Below are 23,903 nucleotides of genomic sequence, written 5' to 3'. Positions count from 1 at the left end.
AGTTCTGAAATACGTAAGCGTACGAGGGCTGTTTCGACTGATTGTGCAAGAATGGAACAATTTAGAAACGCCACTTGAAGGAAACTGTGGTGTACGCGTTGTTGCGCATGCGTACTGTTTGAACCAGGAAGTAGGTGAATGGTCGTGTTCAGACGGTGAACGAAATCATCAGTCATGGAAAAGGCTAATGGGCCTTCATGTGCTCCTAAATGGACATTATTCTGTTGAGAATGGATTCTTGAATATCTTAGACAGAGTGTAATATTCTCCGAGTGGATTATAAGAGTAAGTAGAGCGCGACAATGATGTCAGAATGCGACCCGCCAGAGACCGGCGAACCCGTATTGGACACGGAAACGTCTACGGGTTCTCCATCGGAGTCCAAGTTCTCCACCGTACGTCGTCCCAGATTACTACTTGACAAGAACACAGCGTACTCGGAGCTTCAGGCTAACCCTGGTGTTGCCGTTCGAATTTCGGATTCGTGTGAAAGCGTCTTGACGGAGCTTGAGGCGGAAGGTTCCGGCGAAGACGCATTGCTGTTGCCGTGCTTTGCTGGAAGCTCGTCCCCACTGAGAAGTTCCCGAGACAAGAACCGGCGGAACAGACATAGCTCGTCGTCTGATAAAGACACTTTAGCCTCGCCAGGTAACCCCACTAATACGAAGTGCTGTTAGATATCTACGTAGATAGGTCCGCTATGTGTATTTATATTTGCTTATGTATTCGGCAGTTTTTAGATCCAATTCCTATACTTGTCGCCCATTAAAAAACAGCCACTTAATTGGTAAGTGGCTGTTACTGAACTGATCCGAGCTTAGTGACATGGTGCATTATCCTGTAAGAAGTATTCAGAAGAAAATTATACCCAGTTGACCCACTTGGGTTGCCGATTACGGTACATCTGCTGTCGTTATCCTCCTCACTCGTAAGACACTTCAGCACACTAGGAACGACAGTCTTAATAGTAACGTTATTTGGGCTACTGCCTTCCGATACTGTAACTGACATTTCTGCACGCAAATGCTTGGGCGTGCTAGTACATCAACTAAATGTTCCAGGTGAGGCATAACTGTGCACAAGTTGACATCCATGCGCCACTAGCCCTACTGCTAACATCAAGTGAAGCACCAGATGTTAATTTTCAGACTTGTATAATGTCACAGATTGTACTAGTTTTCAACTAATACACTTTTTTTCCCCTACTAGGAATATGTAACATGAAAAGGACTATTCTGATTGGCTGTTGTCACGCACACTTACGTGTATATATTCCATACGTCAGTGATTTCCAACCTTTATACAGCCAAGGCACATATTTTACAATTGAAAAATCCCACAGCACACCAACCAAAGTAAATGTCACAAAAAATGGATAGATTAATTACTGTATGTACTTCCTGCCATCTAATATAAGATGATTTTTTTGTTCTGTCTCTCATTCTGCCTCACTGGCATATATAGATGATTAAAGATACATTATTTCTCGGAAATAAATGTTTTTTTAGCAATTACTTAAAATTGGATAACTTCCCACGGCACACCTGAAGACCGCTCACGGCACACTAATGTACCCCGCCACACTGTTTGGGAATCACTGCTTTATGTTACGCTCTATGTTTTGCGCTGCACACTACAGAGAACCAGATCCCACAGACAGGCATGCAAAAAGAGGGGTCAGATAGAAACTGGGCACACAAACGGTGCTGCACCTCTCAAACTTGTGTTGGATTGGTTAGAGGTGCGCCTTTGGCCAAGGGCACAGTAGTCAATAATTACTATCCCTGCAACAATTTTTCATTTTCAGTTTAGTTCATAGCGCGACTCAAACTGCGACCCTGCAGTTCTAAAACATTACTCCTTATAGATTGGCTGTCAAGCATGTCCAAGATTATCTTCATTTTGCAAAAAAAAACAAACAAACAAAAAAAACGGACGATTGAGAAATAAATGTGATTTAAGTGACTTTGGACATTATGATACCCTGTGATGGACTGGCAAAAAGTCCAGGGCACCTCTTGTTCAGTCAGCAAGGAGAAACTCCAGGTACCCACACCATGGTTCTCATGTGATCAGGCAGTTTAACAGATTGATGGCTGGATCGTACTGTACAACAAACAACACTGTGTTTATTTATTCGAAGAAGTACCAGAATCAGCCAAGTGATTATGTGGAAAGCATGATAATGTGAGCACAGTCAGTACAGCCTGTCAGTCACAGCACAGCACACGTTAGCGGTGAGGCCGCCAGACGACATTTTTTCTCCAAGTGTTGCACTGTTGAGTAAAAATTGTTTTGTCTTATTAGCTAAGTAGACCAATATCCTGTTGTGATTGTTTTAAGTATTGACTGAGAATTGTTGTTAACAAAAGGTGTTGTAAAATGTTGAACTACTCTTGATCTTCTTTAGTGTTCAGTTGAAAGTGATAATATAATCAAAATTGGACGATTTGAAATAGAAAACCATAATTTTTTTGTCGGATTGCCCAGTCCTGCTTTATGTCATCTTAAGTCTTACTTCCAAAACTGATCAGTCTGAGTACAAACACACACTGCTAACATATTTGTGTAGTACGTTTACTCAGCCCTGTCACTCACATGCTCTGAAGCAATATTCCTGTTATCACCATTGTCCAGTGATGATAGGAGCTTCAAATTTGAGCTGCTTACTTGAATGCTTCATGGCCTTTCAGCATGGTAGATATTCTCAAGTCTGTAATGATTCCACTTCAGATGTTTTTGTGGAACACCATTTATGTTGATGCCACTTACCGCATTCTTCATGTAGTATATATACCCTTCTATTTCCTCTTATATTGTTTTTTTTTTATCGCTCTCTGTGCTGGGATGTTATTCAAGCACAGTCTATTTGGGCTTCTTATCTAGGCCACTGGTAGATGCATTATTTGCCTTGAGGATGCTATTGGAAAAGTACAGAGAAGGTCAGGAGCTAGATTGTGTCTTTGTGGATCTACAGAAAGCCTATGACAGAGTACCAAGAGAGAAACTGTGGTACTGCTTGCGTAAGTCTGGCGTGGTGGAGAAATATGTTAGAATAGTACACGACATGTATGACGGCAGCAGAACAATGGCTAGGTGTGCTGTTGGTGTGACAGAAGAATTTAAGGTGGAAGTGGGACAGCATCAGGGATTAGCTCTGAGCCCCTTCCTGTTTGCTGTGGTAACGGATAAGATGACAGATGAGGTTAAATTGGAATCCCCTTGGACCATGATGCTCGCAGATGATATTGTGATATGCAGTGAAAGCACGGAGCAGGTGGAGGAACAATTAGAAAGATGGAGACATGCACTGGAAAAGAGAGGAATGAAGATTAGCCGAAGTAAAACAGAATATATGTGCATGAATGAGAGGGGTGGAGGGGGAAGAGTGAAGCTCCAGGTAGAAGAGATAGCGAGAGTGGACAACTTCAAATACTTTGATCCAGAGCAATGGTGAGTGTGGTAATGAAGTGAAGAAACGAGTCCAAGCAGGTTGGAATAGCTGGCGAAAGATGTCTGGTGTGTTATGTGACAGAAGACTCTCTGCTAGGATGAAAGGCAAAGTTTATCAAACAGTGGTGAGTCCAGCCATGATGTACGGATTAGAGACAGTTGCACTGAAGAGACAACAGGAAGCAGAACTGGAGGTGGCAGAAATGAAGATGTTGAGGTTCTCGCTAGGAGTTGGCAGGTGAGATAGGATTAGAAATAAGCTCATTCGAGGGAGAGCCAAAGTTGGATGTTTTGGAGACAACGTTCGAGAGCGCAGACTTCGATGGTTTGGACCTGTTCAGAGGGGAGAGAGTGAGTGTATTGGTAGAAGGTTGCTGAGGATGGAGCTCCCAGGCAAAAAAGCAAGAGGAAGTCCAAAGAGAAGGTTGATGAATGTTGTGAGGGAAGACATGAGGACACTTGGTGTTCGAGCGGAAGATCCAGGAAATAGGCTTAGATGAAAAGAGATGACACACTGTGGCGACCTCTAACAGGACAAGCCGAAAGGAAAAGAAGATCTAGGCCACAGGTAAATGTGCTTATTTTGTAGGCCTTAAAGCCCGGGTGTCATCCCTATAAACATTGTAAAATAGATATTGTAATGAAAAATACATATAACAGTATTCACTTCAATGTCTATACGGAAAAAAAAAAGTGAGCGGAGAGCGCGTCATCCATGCACAAAGTTGCGCAATTGATTGTCCCTCGACATCCAAGTGGTCGCCATATTAGTCGCGTCATCTGTCCTTGACGTCATCGTCACTTCCGCCGTTGAAAACGCGCAGTGCCTGCTTCTACGGAAGCCAAACAACAGAGATATTCGCATTTTTCCGACACCCCTTCTGACACCGAAGTTATTTTCGAAAAGGACAACACCACACAACCGAGTGAAGTTACCCGGGCAATATTAAACTATTGTTTCGAGCCTTCAGGGCAATATTACACTATTGTTTTGAGCCATATTCAGATGATATCCGATCACGGCCAAACCACATCCCGTCCGATCCACTCCCGCGGCGGAGATGAGCCATCGCGGCTCATCGCAGCCGGCCGGTGTGGCTTATGACAGAGCCGAGCAGTGCTGCTTTAGTCACAGTTGAGCCGGAGCGCTTTATGCGCGCACGCGACTGAGTAACGCATTCTCGGATGGGTTCTTCAGAGCCGCCGCCGTCGCAAAGCCCGACGTGCAGCCTTCGCAGAAGCTGTGACTGCCGAACGCGGCGCCTCAGCCGGTTGTGGCTGAGTTTCGGAGCCTGTGGTGGCATATAAGGAGGAGGTGGACCCTAGCTATGTTGCTTTTAGGGGTATGTTCAAATTCGCTGCAGTACTTGATGAACACTATCGAGACATTGTTGGCTGGGCGACGTGCACATCGACACATTTCATACACGGATCTTTTGGTACGTTATGAGAGAGACCGATTAGGTGGTCCGCCCCACTCTATTATTTTTTTTAGTAGCTGTATGCGCACATCAACACATTTCATACGCGGATCTTTTGCTACGTTATGAGAGAGACCGATTACGTGGTCAATTTTTTTTTTTTTGGAGCTGTATACACACCTACCTGTTATTTGGAACCCACGAAGCTCTCGTCCTCTGCACCCGTGCAATCCATATTTCACAACGAACAGGGTCTCTTTCAAACTTATGAAGGCTAAATCCATTCTCTCAAGTGTTCAAGCAATGTCCAGCAATGCAATGAGCCGGCATTTTGGCTGACACGAAGGAACAACGAGCTACCTTCCCGGAGGTAAAACTAATGGAAACAAACGTCCACTAGGGGGTGCCTGTGCCCTGTACGTCACTTCCTGCTTCTTCTCGAAAACAAATCCCTCGAGAGGATTTTCATGGCGGGAGATACAAAAAGCTGTATACGTCAAAATCACGTTTTGTGGTGAAAAAACACATGGGACAATATTGGCTGTGGGTTTTTCCATTAATAATATACCAAAAATCATCCGTTTGACGACACTTGAGCTTTAAGATCCTATTGTCTTCGAACAGCTGTGTTGCAAATGCATGTATTGTTATTTAGGATGTCCACACTGTCTGATCATTTTTGTAAAGTCTGGCAGATGACTGGTTAGCACATCTGGCTCAAAGTTCTGAGAGCTGGGGTTCAAATCCTCACCCCGCCTGGTTGGAGTTAGCATTCCCATAGCACAAACACTGATCACAGCCAATACAAGCATTTGGAATGTCCAGAGGTGTGCTAAGTAACAGCCTTCGAATAGGTAGACAACCAGAAAACAACAACTCTTGACTCTTTACTCGTGAATAACTGAACAATTCAGGGAAGTTCCGTTTATACCCAATCATGGGACCCACCAGTTCCCAATTAGCCTGTTCACCTGTGGGATTTTTCAAACCAGTGTTTGATGAACATTCCTTAACTTTCTCAATCTTTTCTGTCACATCTGCCAACTTTTTGGGAATGTGTTACAGCAATACAATTCAAAGTTAATTATTAGTGGCTAAAAAACTGGTAAGCAAGTTTAACACTTTGAACATTAAATATCTTGTTTTGTAGTGTATTGGTGGCACAGTGGAACAGCTGTAGAGCGTTGGCCGCACAGTTCTGAGGACCGGGGTTAAATTTCAGGACTCCCTGTCTGGAGATTGTATGATCTCCCCGTGTCTGTGTGTTGATTGATTGGAGACTCTAAATTGCCCCTAGGTGTGATTATGTGACTGTTCTCTCTCTCCATGTGTCCTGTGATTGGCTGGCAACCAGTTCAGGTTGTACTCCGCCTCCTGCCCGATGACAGCTGGGATTAGCTCCAGCACGCCCATGACCCTCGTGAGGATAAGTGGCTAAGAAATTGGATGTAGTGGAATCAACAAAATATAGGTTGAACATGATTTGCAAATCATTGTATTCTGTTTGTATTCATGTTTAACAATGTACCAAGTTCATTGGAATAGGGTTCGTACAATGATGATGAAAATGAAACGTAGTTGGACATTTCATTAGTGATGTAATGTAATGACACTCTCAAATGGTCCCCCCCCCAAAAAAATAAAAAAATAAAAAAAATACAAAAATAAAGCTGGTAGAGGTAGAACTGTGGACGACTGTTTAGAGCGTCTGCCTCACAGTTCTGAGGCCGGGGTTCAAATCTCGGCTCTGCCTATGCACAGTTTGCATGTTCTTCTCGTGTCTGTGTGTTTTTTTTGGGGGGGGACTCAGGTTTCCTCCCATGCCAACATGCATGGTAGGTTAATTGAAGACTCCAAATTGCCCGTAGGCATGAATGTGAATGATTGTTTATATGTATCGTGCTATTGGCTGACAACCAGTTCAGAGTGTACCCAAAGATAGCTGGGACAGGCTCCAGTCCAAGCGACCCTTGTGATAATAAGCGGCTCAGGAAATGGATGGCTGAATAAAGCTGCTAGAATTGCCCAGCCAATCACCTGACTTGAAAGCGTATATGGAAAGTACTGAACTCAGAAGGCCATAAAAGAAGCCCATGGAGACTTCAAGATTTGAAGACTGCTGGTGTGGAGCAATCGAGAATCACAGGACAATGCATGTGACTAGTTTCTCCATACAGGAGGCATTTTGAAATTTGTCATTGCAAACAAAGGCTTTTGTACAAAGCATTTAACACTGGCGTATTCAATATTTTGTTTATGTGTTATTTCACGTTATTACACACAATGTTATTTCTAAATCTATTCCGTCATTCACATTTGAAAAATGTACGGGTGTGGTCAATTATGCCCGCAGATATAAAGTTACGGGTGTGGTCCACCAGTCATGCCCACAGATATAAAGTTGCGGGTGTGATTAGGGATGAAATTCCAAGACCTTAAAATAACTTGCTGTGTTGTTATACCTGAGTATGTAGTTGTTACCTAATACCACAATCATAATTTATTGACAATGCACAGACTGAGACAGACATTTTTAAAGGGGTCAATAGACATTCAATTTCAAAACTAGATATTCATATAATCAAATCATTTTATTTCATCATGATGTATTGTTATAATCTAGCGCAATTTATGGCGGTATCTACTGTCAGTCCATTGACGGAAGCTATCAGTAGATCTATATCTTCCTAAAGCATGTAGAGGGGACAAGTTTTCAACTCTAAGATAACTCGGTACCACAGTAGAAAAGGACAGTTCGCATTTTGATATATGGACAGACTAGTCTAACGTTAGAACTTAGATCAAGTCAAAGTAAATCACAATATCATACTTATTCTAGTTAGATAACGAAACATTACCCATGTTATATCCCAGGAATGCTTTCAGTGTAACTGAATTTCCTTTGACATGGCTCATGATGTTGATGACTTTCGACATAAATGCACTCGCAGTACGTGAAGAAGCTCCGAACATGTGCTTTTGGCATAACTTCCGAACATGCTCAGTAAGGTTAACTTGCATTTCCTGTTTCCGGGTGAATACTAATTGTTTAAGATCAGGCTTGTTTTGTTACCGTTTATGAAACAAACACATAAATTAATGTCATGACCAACGTTCCAGATAATTTTTTTATGTCTGAGCAAACTCAGTAATAATCTCAAACATACTAAAAAGGACACTCTCAACCCCCCCCCCAAAAAAAAACAAAAACAAAAAAAACCCCCACAAAACCTTTGACCACTGTCAGCAACATCAGACACTGCACTGTGGTCAGATCAGTGTCATCCGTTAAAGCTACATGGCTCATTCAAAGATTCAGATTACAGCATTTACATTTACATCAGAACATTTTTAAGAACAATTTTGTGTTTTTGCAAACTTGTAATGAAAATGTCAACAAACAAAAAAATACATTGGTAACTAAACCAAGCCAACTATGATCTATAAATTTGAAAGATCGCTTCCAACTTTGTTTCATTTATTTTTTTTAGCCCACAATGATATCCCCGTCTTTTTCTTGGTGTAAAACTGAATTATTGCTTGCAGATTATCTTTAGCAATGCATGTTGAAAGATGAATGATGCTCCGAAACAGTTTTAAGGTTGTTATTTTACCTCCTACATTTAAAATACAGAATTAGCATTTTGTGCACTGTATTGTCTGTGCTTTCATCCTCGATCAGGCTGTGCCAAGGTGGAATTTTACCATTATACACAATGTCATTCTGTAGTTTCTACTTTGGAATTCAGACCAGACCTTTTTTACTCAAAAAAGAGAAAATCTCATCCAGTTTCACCACTTTTTCTTCCATTATTCACATACCCCGGCATTCATTAAAGAAAGAGCACTTTTTTTTTTTTTTTTACCATTATTATCGACAGTAAACACAAGTAGCATGTCTAACTCTTTGCCCTACGTTGCCCAAACTGTTGCTAACTAAAACACTGGTGGTCGGCAGTGTTTATGATAATGAGTGTACCCCTTTAAGAGCACATGGGGGTGGTGTCAGGTAAACTAGGAAGTAGAAGTAGGCCGAGCAGCAGCCACTAATCTAAAAAAAAAGACTGGATAGCGCATACACATCGAGCGTTATGTCGATTTTGGTTGAAGCCATCTTGGTACTCCCAAAACGCGTGGAGGACATGGTTTACAGGTTGGAATATGGCCGGGTTTTTCCTCAAAGTTTGGCATGTAGAATTAAAACTCGTCGTGTGAGCTTGACATATTTTCAGTTCTGGTAACATGAAGGATTTTTAATTTGACTTGGTAAGCCATAAAAAGGCTAAGTGCAAAGGAAATATAACACCGTGACTAACAAAAAACCTTGCATATTACCTTTGGCCCAATTTCCGTGACATTAAATTTTACCAAACTACGCTGTGAAGCACTATCATCATAACGGTAAAAAACCAAGCTTTTTTTGTCATAAAAACATTACATTTTAAGTCAATCGGTTAGCTATATTTTTGGAAATAAGGACTCACAATGGGAATGTACATGCTAAACGCATTGTTCATTTGTTGTCTCTGCGACGTCCTATTTCAGACAGAAAATGTGAACTTGTTTCCTCGCATTAGAAAATCAAATTCAATTTGCAGAGTTCTGTATTATGAAATTTTGATCCTTGTATGTTTTGATCACAATTGTGACTCTGTTCAGTCACTGATAATGCTGATATGAAAATGTTAACATCTGATGAGTTGCACAAATACATTTATTTCCATATTTGTGGCTTCATAGAATGTTGCTTTGTCATCATGCTACTCTTCTTAAAAGAACAAAATCGACTGCCTGTTCATCTGATTATGATCTGAAATGAATACACATTTCAATCGATTCATAGGTGTCAACAGTGGGGACTTCAACCTTTTCCCAGATGATCCTGAGTTTGCAGATATTATTCAAAGGGCAGAACAAGCAATTGAGGGGGGCGTCTTTCCAGAGAGAATTTCTCAAGGTTCCAGTGGAAGTTACTTCGTGAAAGACCCAAAAGGAGTGAGTATACCATTTTTTGTTACATTGTCTAAACAATTATTTTTTTAAAGTGTTTTTTCCTCAAGAACATGTCTCTACCCTCAATAAAAAGAGAGAGTATTAAATATGCTATTGGCTCATTAATGGCACAAAAGATGGGTGGATCTGTCAGAGATTAATGAATTTCTAATTTCTGGTGAATTTCCAAGTTATCATGCTCGATCGTATGAATATATGGATCCCACTCTTGTTAGCATTTTTCTGGCACTCAATAATTGCTTATGTAACTTAACTTACCCTTTTTGACCTTTGCCATCTTTTTAAATAATGCACTACCTACCTGTTTGTGGTACGTGTTTTTTTTTTTTTTTGTCTTGTGAGAACTGGAAATCAACTTGTCATTCTGTCTTCAACAGAAAGTCATCGGTGTTTTCAAACCAAAGTCGGAGGAACCCTATGGTCACCTGAATCCCAAATGGACCAAATATTTTCACAAAGTATTTATGTTACCTGTTTAGTCTTCTTATATAATCTCTGCGGTTATACTGTATGCAAGCATATGACCACTGTGTGTATGTCTTTCTGTAGCTCTGCTGTCCATGTTGTTTTGGACGAGGCTGCTTGTTGCCAAACCAGGGTTACCTCTCAGAGGCTGCTGCTTCACTAGTTGATTGCAAACTTGGCCTAGGTGTAGTGCCAAAAACCAAGGTTAGTCTCTCAAAAGTGTATCTAGGTCGTGTATATAGTTTTACTTTTTTGACCAGCTGTGGGTGCTGCAAGTGAACTGAGCACTTGTCCTCTTCGATCAGGTGGTGTATTTGGCCAGTGAGACCTTTCATTACAGTGCCATCGACCGAGCCAAATCCAGAGGGAAGAAGTACGCTTTAGAGAAAGTGCCCAAAGTGGGACGACGCTTCCACAGAGTGGGCCTGCCACCAAAGGTAACGGCAATGTCACTGGTAGCGAAGCAACTTTGAAGGAAGCTGGAAAGACAGACACTACCTTTGCAGTTTTTTTGCTGTGCTGGGGGCACTTTTTGCCACTCTTTGTTGCACAGAATGGGGCACATGGCGTAAAAACTGGGGAGCATGTGTCCCCCAGCCACCACAGTTCTGCTAGCGCTGATTACAAATAATTCAAATACAAAATGTACAAATACAAACCCTTTCAACGTTATTGGGAAGGTATCCTTTTGTGTTCAACTCATTCCACCCACTACACGAGATTACATTTGGTCGGGCAAATAATGGTTTCAGAAAGTCATAATGAGGAAGTCAACTGGCAATTGTTTCATTTGATTGCATAATTGCACACAGCTAAAATGCAAATGATGAAGGTTAGTGATGTAATCCCTGGTGCTTTTGTATATTTGGTCAGGTGGGCTCATTTCAATTGTTCGTGGAGGGTTATCGTGAGGCTGACCATTGGCTGAGACACTTTGAGGCAGAACCTTTGCCAGAGAACATCAGAAAGCAGTTACAGTCACAATTTGAGAGGCTGGTGGTGCTGGATTATGTAATTCGAAACACAGGTGAGGAGGATTTGCCCATGCTGATGTGTGTTGCTAATTTGGGCACATAACACCGTAATAGTAGATTTTGTCTGCCTGTCTCTCTCGCTCGCTCTCGCTCGCTCTCGCTCTCGCTCTCGCTCTCTCTCTCGCTCTCTCTCTTTCTCCCTCTCTCTTTTTCTCTCTCTCTCTCGTAACAAAAACAAAGCAACCACAACAAAGCCCTAAAAGTAAATGTATAGATGAAATCATCAAACACACTGGAATAGACTGACAGCCTCCACTCCCTGAGAAGGGTTGCGTCAGGAAGGGCATCCGGCGTAAAAATTGTGCCAAACGTACATATGCGTTCATCTGAGATGACACGCTGTGGCGACCCCGAAAGGGACAAGCTGAAAGAAACACACACATAGTAGTTGGAAACATGAAGAAAAGGCTTTCAGCCTGCAGTGGCTAGATAATGGCTGATGCTGATATATATATCAAAAGATGTATAGGAGACAATTACAGGTTTTATTTCATGGTATTTACGTGATCTAGATGTGTTAAACAATCCAGGACAGAGCACCTTTTGTGTGAACCCTACCGCTTTTCAACAGATCAGAATTATTATAACATGTGACTGATGGCTGTTTCTTGTTGGTCAGTTGTTGCCTTTTGGATTGATTACTTAAAGGTCAAGTGTCGTCAAACGGATGATTTTTGGTATATTATTAATGAAAAACCCATAGCCTATATGGTCCCATGTGTTTTTTCACCACAAAACATTATTTTGACGTATACAGCTTTTTGTAACTCCCGCCATGAAAATGCTCTCGAGGGATTTGTTTTCGAGAAGAAACAGGAAGTGACGTACAGGACAGAGGCGCCCCCTAGTGGACTCTTTTGTTTCCATTAGTTTTACCTCCGGGAAGGTAGCTCGTTGTTCCTGCGTGTTAGCCAAAATGCCGGCTCATTGCATTGCTGGACATTGCTTGAACACTCGGGAGAATGGATTTAGCCTTCATAAGTTTGAAAGAGACCCTGTTCGTTGTTAAAAATGGATTGCACGGGTGCAGAGGACGAGAGCTTCGTGGGTTCCAAATAACAGGTAGGTGTGTATACACCTCCCAAAAAAAAAAAAAAAATTGACCACGTAATCGGTCTCTCTCATAATGTAGCAAAAGATCCGCGTATGAAATGTGTTGATGTGCGCGTCGCCCAGCCAACAATGTCTCGATAGTGTTCATCGCGTACTGCGGTGACTTTGAACATACCCCTAAAAGAAACATAGCTAGGCTCCACCTCCTCCTCATATGCCACCACGGGCGCCGAAACTCAGCCACACCGGCTGAGGCGCCGCGTTTGGCGGTCACAGCTTCTGCGAAGGGTGCGCGTCGGGCTTTGCGACGGCGGCGGCTCTGAAGAACCCAACCGAGAATGCGTTCTCAGTCGCGTGCGCGCATAAAGTGCCCCGGCTCGACTGTGACTAAAGCAGCACTGCTTGGCTCTGTCATAAGCCACACCGGCTGGCTGCAATTAGCCGCAATGGCTCATCTCCGCCGCGGGAGTGGATCGGATGGGATGCGGTTTGGCCGTGATCGGATATCATCTGAATATGGCTCGAAACAATCGTGTAATATTGCCCTGAGGGCTCAAAACAATAGTGTAATATTGCCCCAGTAACTTCACTCGGTTGTGTGGTGTTGTCCTTTTTGAAAAGAGCTTCGGTGTCAGAAGGGGCGACGGAAAAATGCGAATATCTCTGTTGTTCGGCTTCCATAGTAGCAGGCGCTGCGCGTTTCCAACGGCGGAAGTGACGATGATGTTAAGGACACAGGACGCGACTAATATGGCGACCACTTGGATGTTGAGGGACACTCAATTGCGCAACTTTGTGCATGGTTGACGCGCTCTCCGCTCCCTTTTTTTTTTTCGTATCGACATTGAAGTGAATACTGCTATATGTATTTTTCATTACAATATCTATTTTAGAATGTTTATAGGGACGTCAGTCCCACTTTAAACATTAGCTATGAATGAATACACATTTCAATTGATTCATATGTTCCTTTTGGCTTTTGGGTTTCACCAGTGAAAAGTGCATTTGGTGTTCAGCAAACATGAATAACAGAGACCTCCCTATGTTAGAAAAGCAAATCATTTTGAAGCTAAGAGAAGAAGGAAATTCGATCAGAGCTATCACACAAACATTGGACACAGCCAATACAACCATTTCAAGTGCATGGAAAACAAGACGAGAAACTACCAGTGTACTGATTAACAGACATCAAACCGGTCGACCAAGGTTGTCAACAGAGGTTAATGACAAAAACCTTGTGAGAGCTGTGAAGAAACACCCGAAGACTGCATTCATTGTCATCCCTGCTAGATTCCACAGGACAGGCGTGAAGGTAGCACAATCCACTGTTCAAAGAACTCTTTGAGAGAAGAAATCTACCACTTCCATAAGATGCAAACCACTCATCAGCAGAAAGAATCGGAAGGCCAGATTGGATTTTGCAAAGAAGTACAGAAATTAGCCACTAAGGGTTTGGAGCAATGTTTTATGGACTGATGAGACCAATATTAATCTCTACCAAAGTGATCGAAAGGCCAAAGTATGGACAAAAAAGGATCTGGTTATGCTCCAAAACACACAACACAAGCTCATCTGTGAAACGTGGTGAAGGTAATGTCATGGCATGGGTTTGCATGCCTGCTTCTGGAACTCATGATGGTAGTAGCACAATGAATTCTGAAGTTTACAAATCCATTTTGTCTGGCAATTTACAGAAAAATGTATCCAAACTAGTTGGGATAAGCTTCATCACACAACAAGACAATGTTCCAAAACATACACAAAACACAACAAAGGTCTTCATCAATGGGGAAAAAAGCAGAAGATGTTAGTCCAGCCAAGTCAAACAACTGGACCTTAACCCAATAAAGCATGCATTGTACCTCCTGTAGAGGAAACTGAATAGGACAATCCCCCCTCAGAAACAACTGAAATAGCCTGCAGCAAAGGCCTGGGAAATAATCTCAAATGAAGAATGCAACAGTCTGGTGAAGTCAATGGGTCTTAAGTTGATGCAGTTACGCCACAAAATGTTATGTTATACATCCATCCAATTTTTTGGCCGCTTATCGTCACAAGGATCGCGGGAGTGTTGGAGCCTATCCCAGCTGTCAACGGGCAGGAGGCAGGGTACACTCTGAACTGGTTATCAGGCAATCACAGGGCACTTGGAGAAAGACAACAGCCGCGCCCACGATACTGTTATGCATTTTAAAGTGGGCCTGTTATGAAATGGATGATTTTTGGTATATTATTAATGGAAAAACCCACAGCCAACATGGTCCCATGTGTATTTTCACCACAAAACATGATTTTGACGTATACAGCATTTTGTAACCCCCGCCATAAAAATCCTCTCAGTGATTTGTTTTTGAGAAGAAGCAGGAAGTGACTGACGTAAAGGATAGCGGCGCCCCCCTCGTGGACTTTTTTGTTTCCATTAGTTTTACCTCCGGGAAGGTAGCTTGTTGTTCCTTCATGTTAGCCAAAATGCCGGCTCGTTGCATTGCTGGACATTGCTTGAATACTCGGGAGAATGAAATTACCCTTCATAAGTTTGAAAGAGACCCTGTTTCTTGTGAAAAATGGATTGCACAGGTGCAGAGGACGAGAGCTTTGTGGGTTCCAAATAACAGGTAGGTGTGTATACAGCTACTAAAAAAAAATAATAGTTTGGGGCGGACCACGTAATCGGTCTCTCTCATAGCGTAACAAAAGATCCGTGTATGAAATGTGTCGATGTGCGCGTCGTCCAGCCAACAATGTCTCACTCAGCCTTGTGTCGATAGTGTTCATCGCGTATCGCGGCGGCTTTGAACATACCCCTAAAAGCAGCATGACTCGGCTCCACCTCCTCCTTATATACCACACGCCGAAAATCAGCCACACCGCCTGAGGCACCACGTTCGGCGGTCACAGCTTCTGCAAAGGCTGCGCTTCGGGGCTTGCGACGGCGGCGGCTCTGAAGAACTCAACCGAGAATGCGTTCTCAGTCGCGTGCGTGCATAAAGCGCCCCGGCTCGACTGTGACTAAAGCACCACCGCTTGGCTCTGTCATAAGCCACACCGACTGGCTGCGATGAGCGGTGATGGCTCATCTCTGCCACGGGAGTGGATCGGATGGGATGCGGTTTGGCCGTGATCGGATATCACCTGAATATGGCTCGAAACAATAGTGTAATATTGCCCTGAGGGCTCGAAACAATAGTGTAATATTGCCCCGGTAACTTCACTCAGTTGTGTGGTGTCCTTTTCGAAAAGAGCTTCGGTGTCAGAAGGGGCGACGGAAAAATGCGAATATCTCTGTTGTTCGGCTTCCATAGTAGCAGGCACTGCGCGTTTTCAACGGCGGAAGTGACGATGAAGGTCAAGGACAGAGGACACGACTAATATGGCGACCACTTGGATGTCGAGGGACACTCAATTGCGCAACTTTGTGCCTGGATGACGCGCTCTCCGCTCACTTTTTTTTTTTCGTATAGACATTGAAGTGAATACTGTTATATGTATTTTTCATTACAATATCTATTTTAGAATGTTTATAGGAATGACAGTCCCACTTTAAGTTAATTAAATAGTGTTAGTTGCAATACTTTTGATCACTTGAATATTTGTCAGCTTCAAATAAAAGGTGCGCTGTCCTGAGTTGTTTCACACATCCAGATAAAAAAATAACTTGAAATAAAAGATATAATTCTGAACTTTTGTCTCAGTCATCTTTTGATCTGAAACCCCAAAATGTCTTCAGTATACAAAAACAAACAGGAATTGATCTTGTTGTTTCAATAATTTTGGAAATGTGTGCGTGTGTGTGTGTGTGTGCGCGTTGACCCGAGACTATTGGCAGATCCAGTACTTAAAATCCAAGACTTTGCCTCTGGTGCAAGAAAATATGATCGAGACATCTCTGCATTTTTCATGATCTACAGTTTTTATTCTCTGTTCACTAAACACACCTCACTGAAATTTCACTCCTTGTTAGATAGAGGAAACGACAACTGGTTGATCAAATATGAGAAGCCAGGCGAGTGTGAGCCACCAAAGGTGAGTGTAAGCGTTAAGCAAATGGCCTTTTGATCTTGTCCATGCTGGTAATCTTGTAGTGTCCAAATTAAGTATCTCTATCACCCTCTAAAGAAGCAACAATTTTACTTTGTTTTTATTCTGCCGATTTAGATAACCACATTGGGTCCAGTGTAATTGCTGTCTTCTGCTGGTTGCTGGCAACCTTTTAAATTCCACGTGCCGCCAACTACAAAAGAACCTCTTTGATACAATAAATTTGACATCCATCAATATTTTGTAGCGTTTGTCCTCACCACGTTCGTGGGTTAGATGATTTGAGGCGGGGTACCGCTCGACAGCTAATTGCAGAACACATAGACATACAACCTTCATGCTCTGATTTACATCTTTGGAAAATGTTGTCTTCTATCAACCGAATATGCAAGTTTTAGGAATGCTTTACATGTTCAATAACACTTCTTAATGATCGTTATTCAATAAAGTGAACTGTATGTTCATCCTTATAAGAAATACTCGCTGCCAAAAATACGCAAAGGCTTGGAATACACAAGTCTCCTTTGAATGCCAGTTGTCATGTGAGCCATCAATCATTATTATCCGCATATCTATTAAGTATACTGCTATCATCTGTCTGGGGAGTTAATCCGGCCTCTGGACAGCGATCAATAATTGATTGTGGCATCAGTCATGAATTATTGAGTGTCTCTCCTTACTGCAGGATAGAGAATGGTCAGAGAACAGTTCCGAGCCTTGCATCAAGATTGCAGCCATTGACAACGGCCTAGCCTTTCCCTTCAAACACCCTGATGAATGGAGAGCCTGTAAGTTGGAGCTTTTTAACACATCTGTTCACAATTACATTTCACGTCATTGATCCTTCATAATGAAGTAATAATACAAAGGTACAATCTAAGAATATGTTTGACAGTAATTCCACTACTTGTTTCCTGACAATTTTATTTTCATTTAGATTTATGAGCTAAATGCAGCCCTATGGGGGCACAAACCAGTGCAATCTGTAGGCCGGTCCCAAGCCCGGATAAATGCAGAGGGTTGCGTCAGGAAGGGCATCCGGCGTAAAAACTGTGCCAAACAAATATGAGCGTTCATCTAAAGAATCCCATACCGGATCGGTCGTAGCCCGGGTTAACAACGCCCGCCCCCGGCACTGCTAACCTGCAGGGCGTCGGTGGAAATTCAGCTACTGTGGGTCGAAGACAAAGAAGAGGAGGAAACCGGATCCAGCGTCAGAAGAAAAAGAGGAATGCACAGAGCCTACAACTGAGTGTAGGGACTTTGAATGTTGGGACTATGACAGGAAAAGCTCAGGAGTTGGTTGACATGATGATTAGGAGAAAGGTTGATATTCTGTGCATCCAAGAGAGCAGGTGGAAAGGTAGTAAGGCTAAAAGTTTGGGAGCAGGGTTTAAATTATTCTACCACGGAGTAGATGGGAAGAGAAATGGAGTAGGGGTTATTTTAAAGGAAGAGGTGGCTAAGAATGTCTTGGAGGTGAAAAGAGTATCAGATCGAGTGATGAGACTAAAATTTGAAATTGAGGGTGTTATGTATAATGTGGTTAGCGGCTATGCACCACAGGTAGGATGTGACCAAGAGTTGAAAGAGAAATTCTGGAAGGAACTAGATGAAGTAGTTCTGAGCATCCCAGACAGCGAGAGAGTTGTGATTGGTGCAGATTGTAATGGACATATTGGTAAAGGAAACAGGGGCGATGAAGAAGTGATGGGTAAGTACGGCATCCAGGAAAGGAACTTTGAAGGGCAGATGGTGGTGGACTTTGCAAAAAGGATGGAGATGGCTGTAGTGAACACTTATTTCCAGAAGAGGGAGGAACATATAGTGACCTACAAGAGCGGAGGTAGAACCACGCAGGTAGATTATATTTTGTGCAGACGATGTAATCTGAAGGAGGTTACTGACTGTAAAGTAGTGGTAGGGGAGAGTGTAGCTCGACAGCATAGGATGGTAGTATGTAGGATGATTCTGGTGGTGGGTAGGAAGATTAAGAAGACAAAGGTAGAGCAGAGAACCATGTGGTGGAAGCTGAAAAAGGAAGAATGTTGTGCAGCCTTCCGGAAAGAGGTGAGACAGGCTCTCGATGGACAACCGAAGCTCCCGGAAGATTGGACGACGACAGCCAAGGTGATCAGAGAGACAGGCAGGAGAGTACTTGGTGTGTCATCTGGTAGGAAAGGGGAGAAGGAGACTTGGTGGTGGAACCCCAAAATACAGGGAGTCATACAAGGAAAGAGATTAGCAAAGAAGAAGTGGGATACTGAGAGGACTGAGGAGAGGCGAAAGGAGTACATCGAGATGCGACGTAGGGCAAAGGTAGAGGTGGCAAAGGCTAAACAAGAGGCATATGAAGACATGTACACCAGGTTGGACACGAAAGAAGGAGAAAAGGATCTCTACAGGTTGGCCAGACAGAGGGATAGAGATGGGAAGGATGTGCAGCAGGTCAGGGTGATTAAGGATAGAGATGGAAATGTGTTGACTGGTGCCGGTAGTGTACTAAATAGATGGAAAGAATACTTTGAGAAGTTGATGAATGAAGAAAATGAGAGAGAAGGAAGAGTTGAAGAGGCAAGAGTGAAGGACCAGGAAGTGGAAATGATTACTCAGGGGGAAGTCAGAAAGGCACTACAAAGGATGAAAACTGGAAAGGCAGTTGGTCCTGATGACATACCGGTAGAGGTATGGAAGCAATTTGGAGAGATGGCTGTGGAGTTTTTGACCAACTTATTCAACAGAATACTAGCGGGCGAAAAGATGCCTGAAGAATGGAGGAAAAGTGTTCTAGTTCCCATTTTTAAGAACAAAGGGGATGTTCAGAGCTGTGGGAACTATAGAGGAATAAAGTTGATGAGCCACACAATGAAGTTATGGGAAAGAGTAGTGGAGGCTAGACTCAGGACAGAAGTAAGTATCTGCGAGCAACAGTATGGTTTCATGCCTAGAAGAGTACCACAGATGCATTATTTGCCTTGAGGATGCTCGTGGAAAAGTACAGAGAAGGTCAGCAGGAGCTACATTGTGTCTTTGTGGATCTAGAGAAAGCCTATGACAGAGTACCAAGAGAGGAACTGTGGTACTGCATGCGTAAGTCTGGTGTGGCAGAGAAGTATGTTAAAATAGTACAGGACATGTATGATGGCAGCAGAACAATGGTGAGGTGTGCCTTAGGTGTGACAGAGGAATTTAAGGTGGAGGTGGGACTGCATCAGGGATCAGCTCTGAGCCCCTTCCTGTTTGCAGTGGTAATGGATAGGCTGACAGATGAGGTTAGACTGGAATCCCCTTGGACCATGATGTTCGCAGATGATATTGTCATATGCAGTGAAAGCAGGGAGCATGCAGAGGAACAATTGGAAAGATGGAGACATGCACTGGAAAGGAGAGGAATGAAGATTAGCCGAAGTAAAACAGAATATATGTGCGTGAATGAGAAAAGTGGAGGGGGAAGAGTGAGGCTACAGGGAGAAGAGATAGCGAGGGTCGACGACTTCAAATACTTGGGGTCAACAATACAGAGCAATGGAGAGTGTGGTCAGGAAGTGAAGAAACGGGTCCAAGCAGGTTGGAACAGCTGGCGAAAGGTGTCTGGTGTGTTATGTGACAGAAGAGTGTCTGCTAGGATGAAGGGCAAAGTTTACAAAACAGTGGTGAGGCCGGCCATGATGTACGGATTAGAGACAGTGGCACTGAAGAAACAACAGGAATCTGAACTGGAGGTGGCAGAAATGAAGATGTTGAGGTTCTCGCTCGGAGTGACCAGGTTGGATAGGATTAGAAATGAGCTCATTAGAGGGACAGCCAAAGCTGGATGTTTTGGAGACAAGATTCGAGAGAGCAGACTTCGATGGTTTGGACATGTTCAGAGGCGAGAGAGTGAGTATATTGGTAGAAGGATGCTGAGGATGGAGCTCCCAGGCAAAAGAGCGAGAGGAAGACCAAAGAGAAGGTTTATGGATGTGGTGAGGGAAGACATGAGGGCAGTTGGGGTTAGAGAGGAAGATGCAGGAGATAGGCTAAGATGGCAAAAGATGACACGCTGTGGCGACCCCTAACGGGACAAGCCGAAAGGAAAAGAAGAAGATTTATGAGCTAAAAGGCAATCGATATGTAAATTCTGCCAGCAAGCAATGTTTGTATCACGAGCGAAAAGTTTCATTTCGCATGACTAGTATGGCAAACTGACCAAATTTCCTGTTATGTGAATGCATCAGTTCAAAAGATTGATTAGTTAGGCCTGGAGAATAAGTGATGTACTAAAGAGAGAGCTGTTACTGTTATGATGGTCACTTGTGAGTTTATTTCAGAAAATTGAGTCTGTGAATGTGTCATGCATACCAGCTCGTGCCCTGCAAATTTACATTAAGCCTGATATACACATGAAGATATTTAAAATTTGAAAATATTTTTTTAAATCTACGACTGACCCCACAAATAAAGATGATTAAAAATCCTGCAGTTAACAGTATTGGTGATATTATGTGTTGTGTGCTCTGAGAATCCCAACACAGAGCCCCCCACACAAAGATTCTGTTCTTTCACTGAACTCGAAATCTCGTGTGTTCACATCACACGTGATCTCACAAAAATGACGACGAACACTTCCTGCGTATGTGCTGATGTTACCCGAGTATTTCCGAAGGTTGCCGAAAATGGGAGTATTGTAAAATGGCAATGACGTCTAAAAAAAGATTTGCTCTGGAAAATTGTTCCTGTTGTTTGATGCACCCACAAAAAATGGACCAAATGTCGTCTGTTTATGTTTATGACTGGTGTTCTCTTTTCAGACCCCTTTCACTGGGCGTGGCTTCCCCAGGCTAAGGTGGCTTTCTCTCAGGAGACCAGAGAGCTGGTGTTGTCCCGCCTCTCGGATATGAACTTTGTGCAGGACCTCAGTGAGGACCTGTATGAGATGTTCATGGTATGGAGCAAATGCACATCATTCACAAATTATTTTTTTTATTGTCAAGTTTAACAATAATAAAACAACAGAGAGATAGATGCTAGAGTAAGTGAATGCCAATGTAGGGCAGAAGCTAACATATGTTGATTTCTCCCTCATCAGAGAGACAAAGGCTTCGATAAGACCATGTTTGAGAAACAGATGTCAGTCATGAGGGGCCAAGTGAGTTTGTTTTTTTTGTTTTTGTTTTTTTTCTCTTCTGCCTTTAGTCTGCTTCCACCTCTACTTTATTGCTGTCTGTCCATCTGCTGTATTTTTGTCCAAGTTTCATCCAGACCTTTTTATTTCAACTTAATATCTAGACTCAGCCAGACTCATTTAACAATCTCAATCTTTCATGACCTCACAAGATGCCCCCTGAACGGGAAATTAATTAATGTCACTGGAAACTTTACCTGAGAACAGGGTCAGGTTAAAACTATATTATTAAGAATGCATATTTTTCACTTAACTTTTATTAGTGCCACAATGGGAAAATTTCCATCATTTCAATAGCAATAGATGATATAGAAAATATAAATATATGTCACGCAAAAGAAGCATGCTCTGTGGCACTAAAGACCTCCTTTGCGTTTAAAGTGCATGTTTTGTGTCAATTATTCCTTCAGTTATATTTTTATTTGTTTTATTATTTGCAAATGATGCTATTCTTTTGCTGTGGTGTGATAATTTTAGTTTCTATGTAACACCATGAGTGTGTACAACATCGTCACTAATGACCTGCCTACCAAGACGGTGTGTGGGCCAATGTAAGGTGCTGCTTACAGATGTGAAATGCAATTATGTTTCACTGGCTCATGAGTGTCATAGTAATGTAACTTACATATGCTAAAACACTGAATGCTAACAGTGTAAAAGTGTTCAAGTGTACTTTGTCGGACAAGCCACACAACAACATTTGCAAATGTCGGAACTCGGTGTGCACAAAAAGTGCACCACTTGTCTAATGTGGTGGCTCGTCTATTTAGAAAAGAATTTGAGACCTCTAGGATCGTGAAAACACAGTTAATAAATTTAAAAAAAACAATAACAACTTGGAGACCAAAATCTGTGAATATGTGGGTCTGTGAACAGTGAAAAGCGAATGGGCAAGGGCACCTCTAACTGAAATTCAGATACCATAAAATGTTGTCTGTTGATGATTTCAAAAGTTCCTGAATGTAATCAACAATCCTGCTTGCACCAGGTGTTGAATCTCAGCCAGGCACTTAAGGATGGGAAGAGCCCTCTACAGTTGGTCCAAATGCCCCGCGTGGTGGTGGAGCGCAGCCGGTCTGGTGGCCAGGGCCGTGTGGTCACCCTGGGCAATGCCTTCACCCAGACTTTCCACTGCAAGAGACCCTTTTTCTCCTCTTGGTAGAGAAAGAACATTAGCAGCCGTTGTTGTTTTTTGTTTTGAAAGCAAAAACTGGGAAAGCAGGGATTCTCCTTGTAAGTTGTTGATATTCAACCAAGTGAGGGAATGTTTTGAAAGAGAAGTAAGGTATAGAATGTTTTCCCAAGGCATGGTCCCATCTTAAGTGATGGCAGTGTACACTAATAATGACAGCTGGAGAGGATAACGTTCACAATTGTCTCCCAGACAGATTGGGGTTATATGGGGCTCTCATGGTTTCTTGGTTGGATAATGAGGATAAGTGGGCTTTGTTAAAATACACCCCCCCCCCACTTTTTTTTATCTATTTTTGCATACATTCACAACTATTTACTATTCACAGGTTCTATACCAGTGGTTCAGATAACTAAAAAAAAGGTACCACACCTCTGTGTTCCACTGTTTTTTGTTATTCAAAGGAAATATTGCTCCAGAAAGTGAATTTCTTGAAGAAAATCAAAAAAGTCACTGCTTTGTACTGACTAAAATATAAGAAATGTACAGCTACTTCCGCTAAAGTTGATAAACCCAGTGCACCTTTCCAAAATATTTTGATCAAACACCAAGCCAGTGTCTTCAACCATTAGTGCTACTGCCAAACCCTTGTCTGCAGGTCTTTTGAAAGTCGGAAGAGGAGGAGCATCTGGAATACCTATATTGCTTGAATGTAACGTTTACTGTTTATGCTCTTGTTCCAAAACATTTCACAGGATGTGAATGCGGTCAAAAACAATCTGATAACACCGAATGTACATGTTGTTTGATGTGTATTTTCTGTACATCACAGCATGGAGAATGGCGCACCTGTGACATCTCATGACTTACTATTTATAGAGGAAAGTCCGTGCCATGGATTTTTTTTTTTTATGTATGCATCTTGACATTTGTATTCCAGAATAATGAATGTATAAGCAGAGTTGTATATTTAACACAATAACATTTAAGAGCACTTAATCTGCATTTGGTGGGATTTTGTGGCTGTTTTCTTTTTGTTTTAGCTTCATCTTTGTCAAAAAGAAAAATGAAGACTCCTTTACTGTCCTACAAGGAAAATTAATGAAATACACACACAAGTGAGAGTGCTC

At 42.4% G+C, this 23,903-nt stretch overlaps 1 protein-coding gene across 1 annotated transcript; it reads left to right on the top strand.

Annotated features, from left to right (window-relative positions):
• The first annotated feature begins 67 nt into the window (after nucleotides 1-67).
• pi4k2b (phosphatidylinositol 4-kinase type 2 beta) lies at nucleotides 68-23,772 on the top strand. The gene is made up of 11 exons (XM_061830728.1): nucleotides 68-648; nucleotides 9,718-9,869; nucleotides 10,265-10,345; nucleotides 10,437-10,556; nucleotides 10,658-10,789; nucleotides 11,226-11,379; nucleotides 16,401-16,462; nucleotides 17,163-17,265; nucleotides 21,268-21,401; nucleotides 21,546-21,605; nucleotides 22,630-23,772. The coding sequence occupies exons 1-11, from the start codon at nucleotides 303-305 to the stop codon at nucleotides 22,801-22,803; spliced, it is 1,518 nt and encodes a 505-aa protein (XP_061686712.1). The 5' UTR covers nucleotides 68-302; the 3' UTR covers nucleotides 22,804-23,772.
• Nucleotides 23,773-23,903: the final 131 nt, after the last annotated feature.

This window comes from Syngnathoides biaculeatus, chromosome 9, assembly GCF_019802595.1.
Source record: "Syngnathoides biaculeatus isolate LvHL_M chromosome 9, ASM1980259v1, whole genome shotgun sequence".
Taxonomy (NCBI): domain Eukaryota; kingdom Metazoa; phylum Chordata; class Actinopteri; order Syngnathiformes; family Syngnathidae; genus Syngnathoides; species Syngnathoides biaculeatus.
The sequence above is the reverse complement of the archived record's forward strand: the minus strand, read 5'-3'. Positions and strand labels throughout refer to the sequence as shown.

Bases quoted from the DNA above. Each gene is read 5' to 3' on its own strand.
- pi4k2b (XM_061830728.1), top strand. From the start codon at position 303: ATGATGTCAGAATGCGACCCGCCAGAGACCGGCGAACCCGTATTGGAC. The intron at 10,790-11,225 runs GTAACGGCAATG...ATATTTGGTCAG, and splicing joins GAGTGGGCCTGCCACCAAAG to GTGGGCTCATTTCAATTGTT. The intron at 11,380-16,400 runs GTGAGGAGGATT...ACTCCTTGTTAG, and splicing joins TTATGTAATTCGAAACACAG to ATAGAGGAAACGACAACTGG.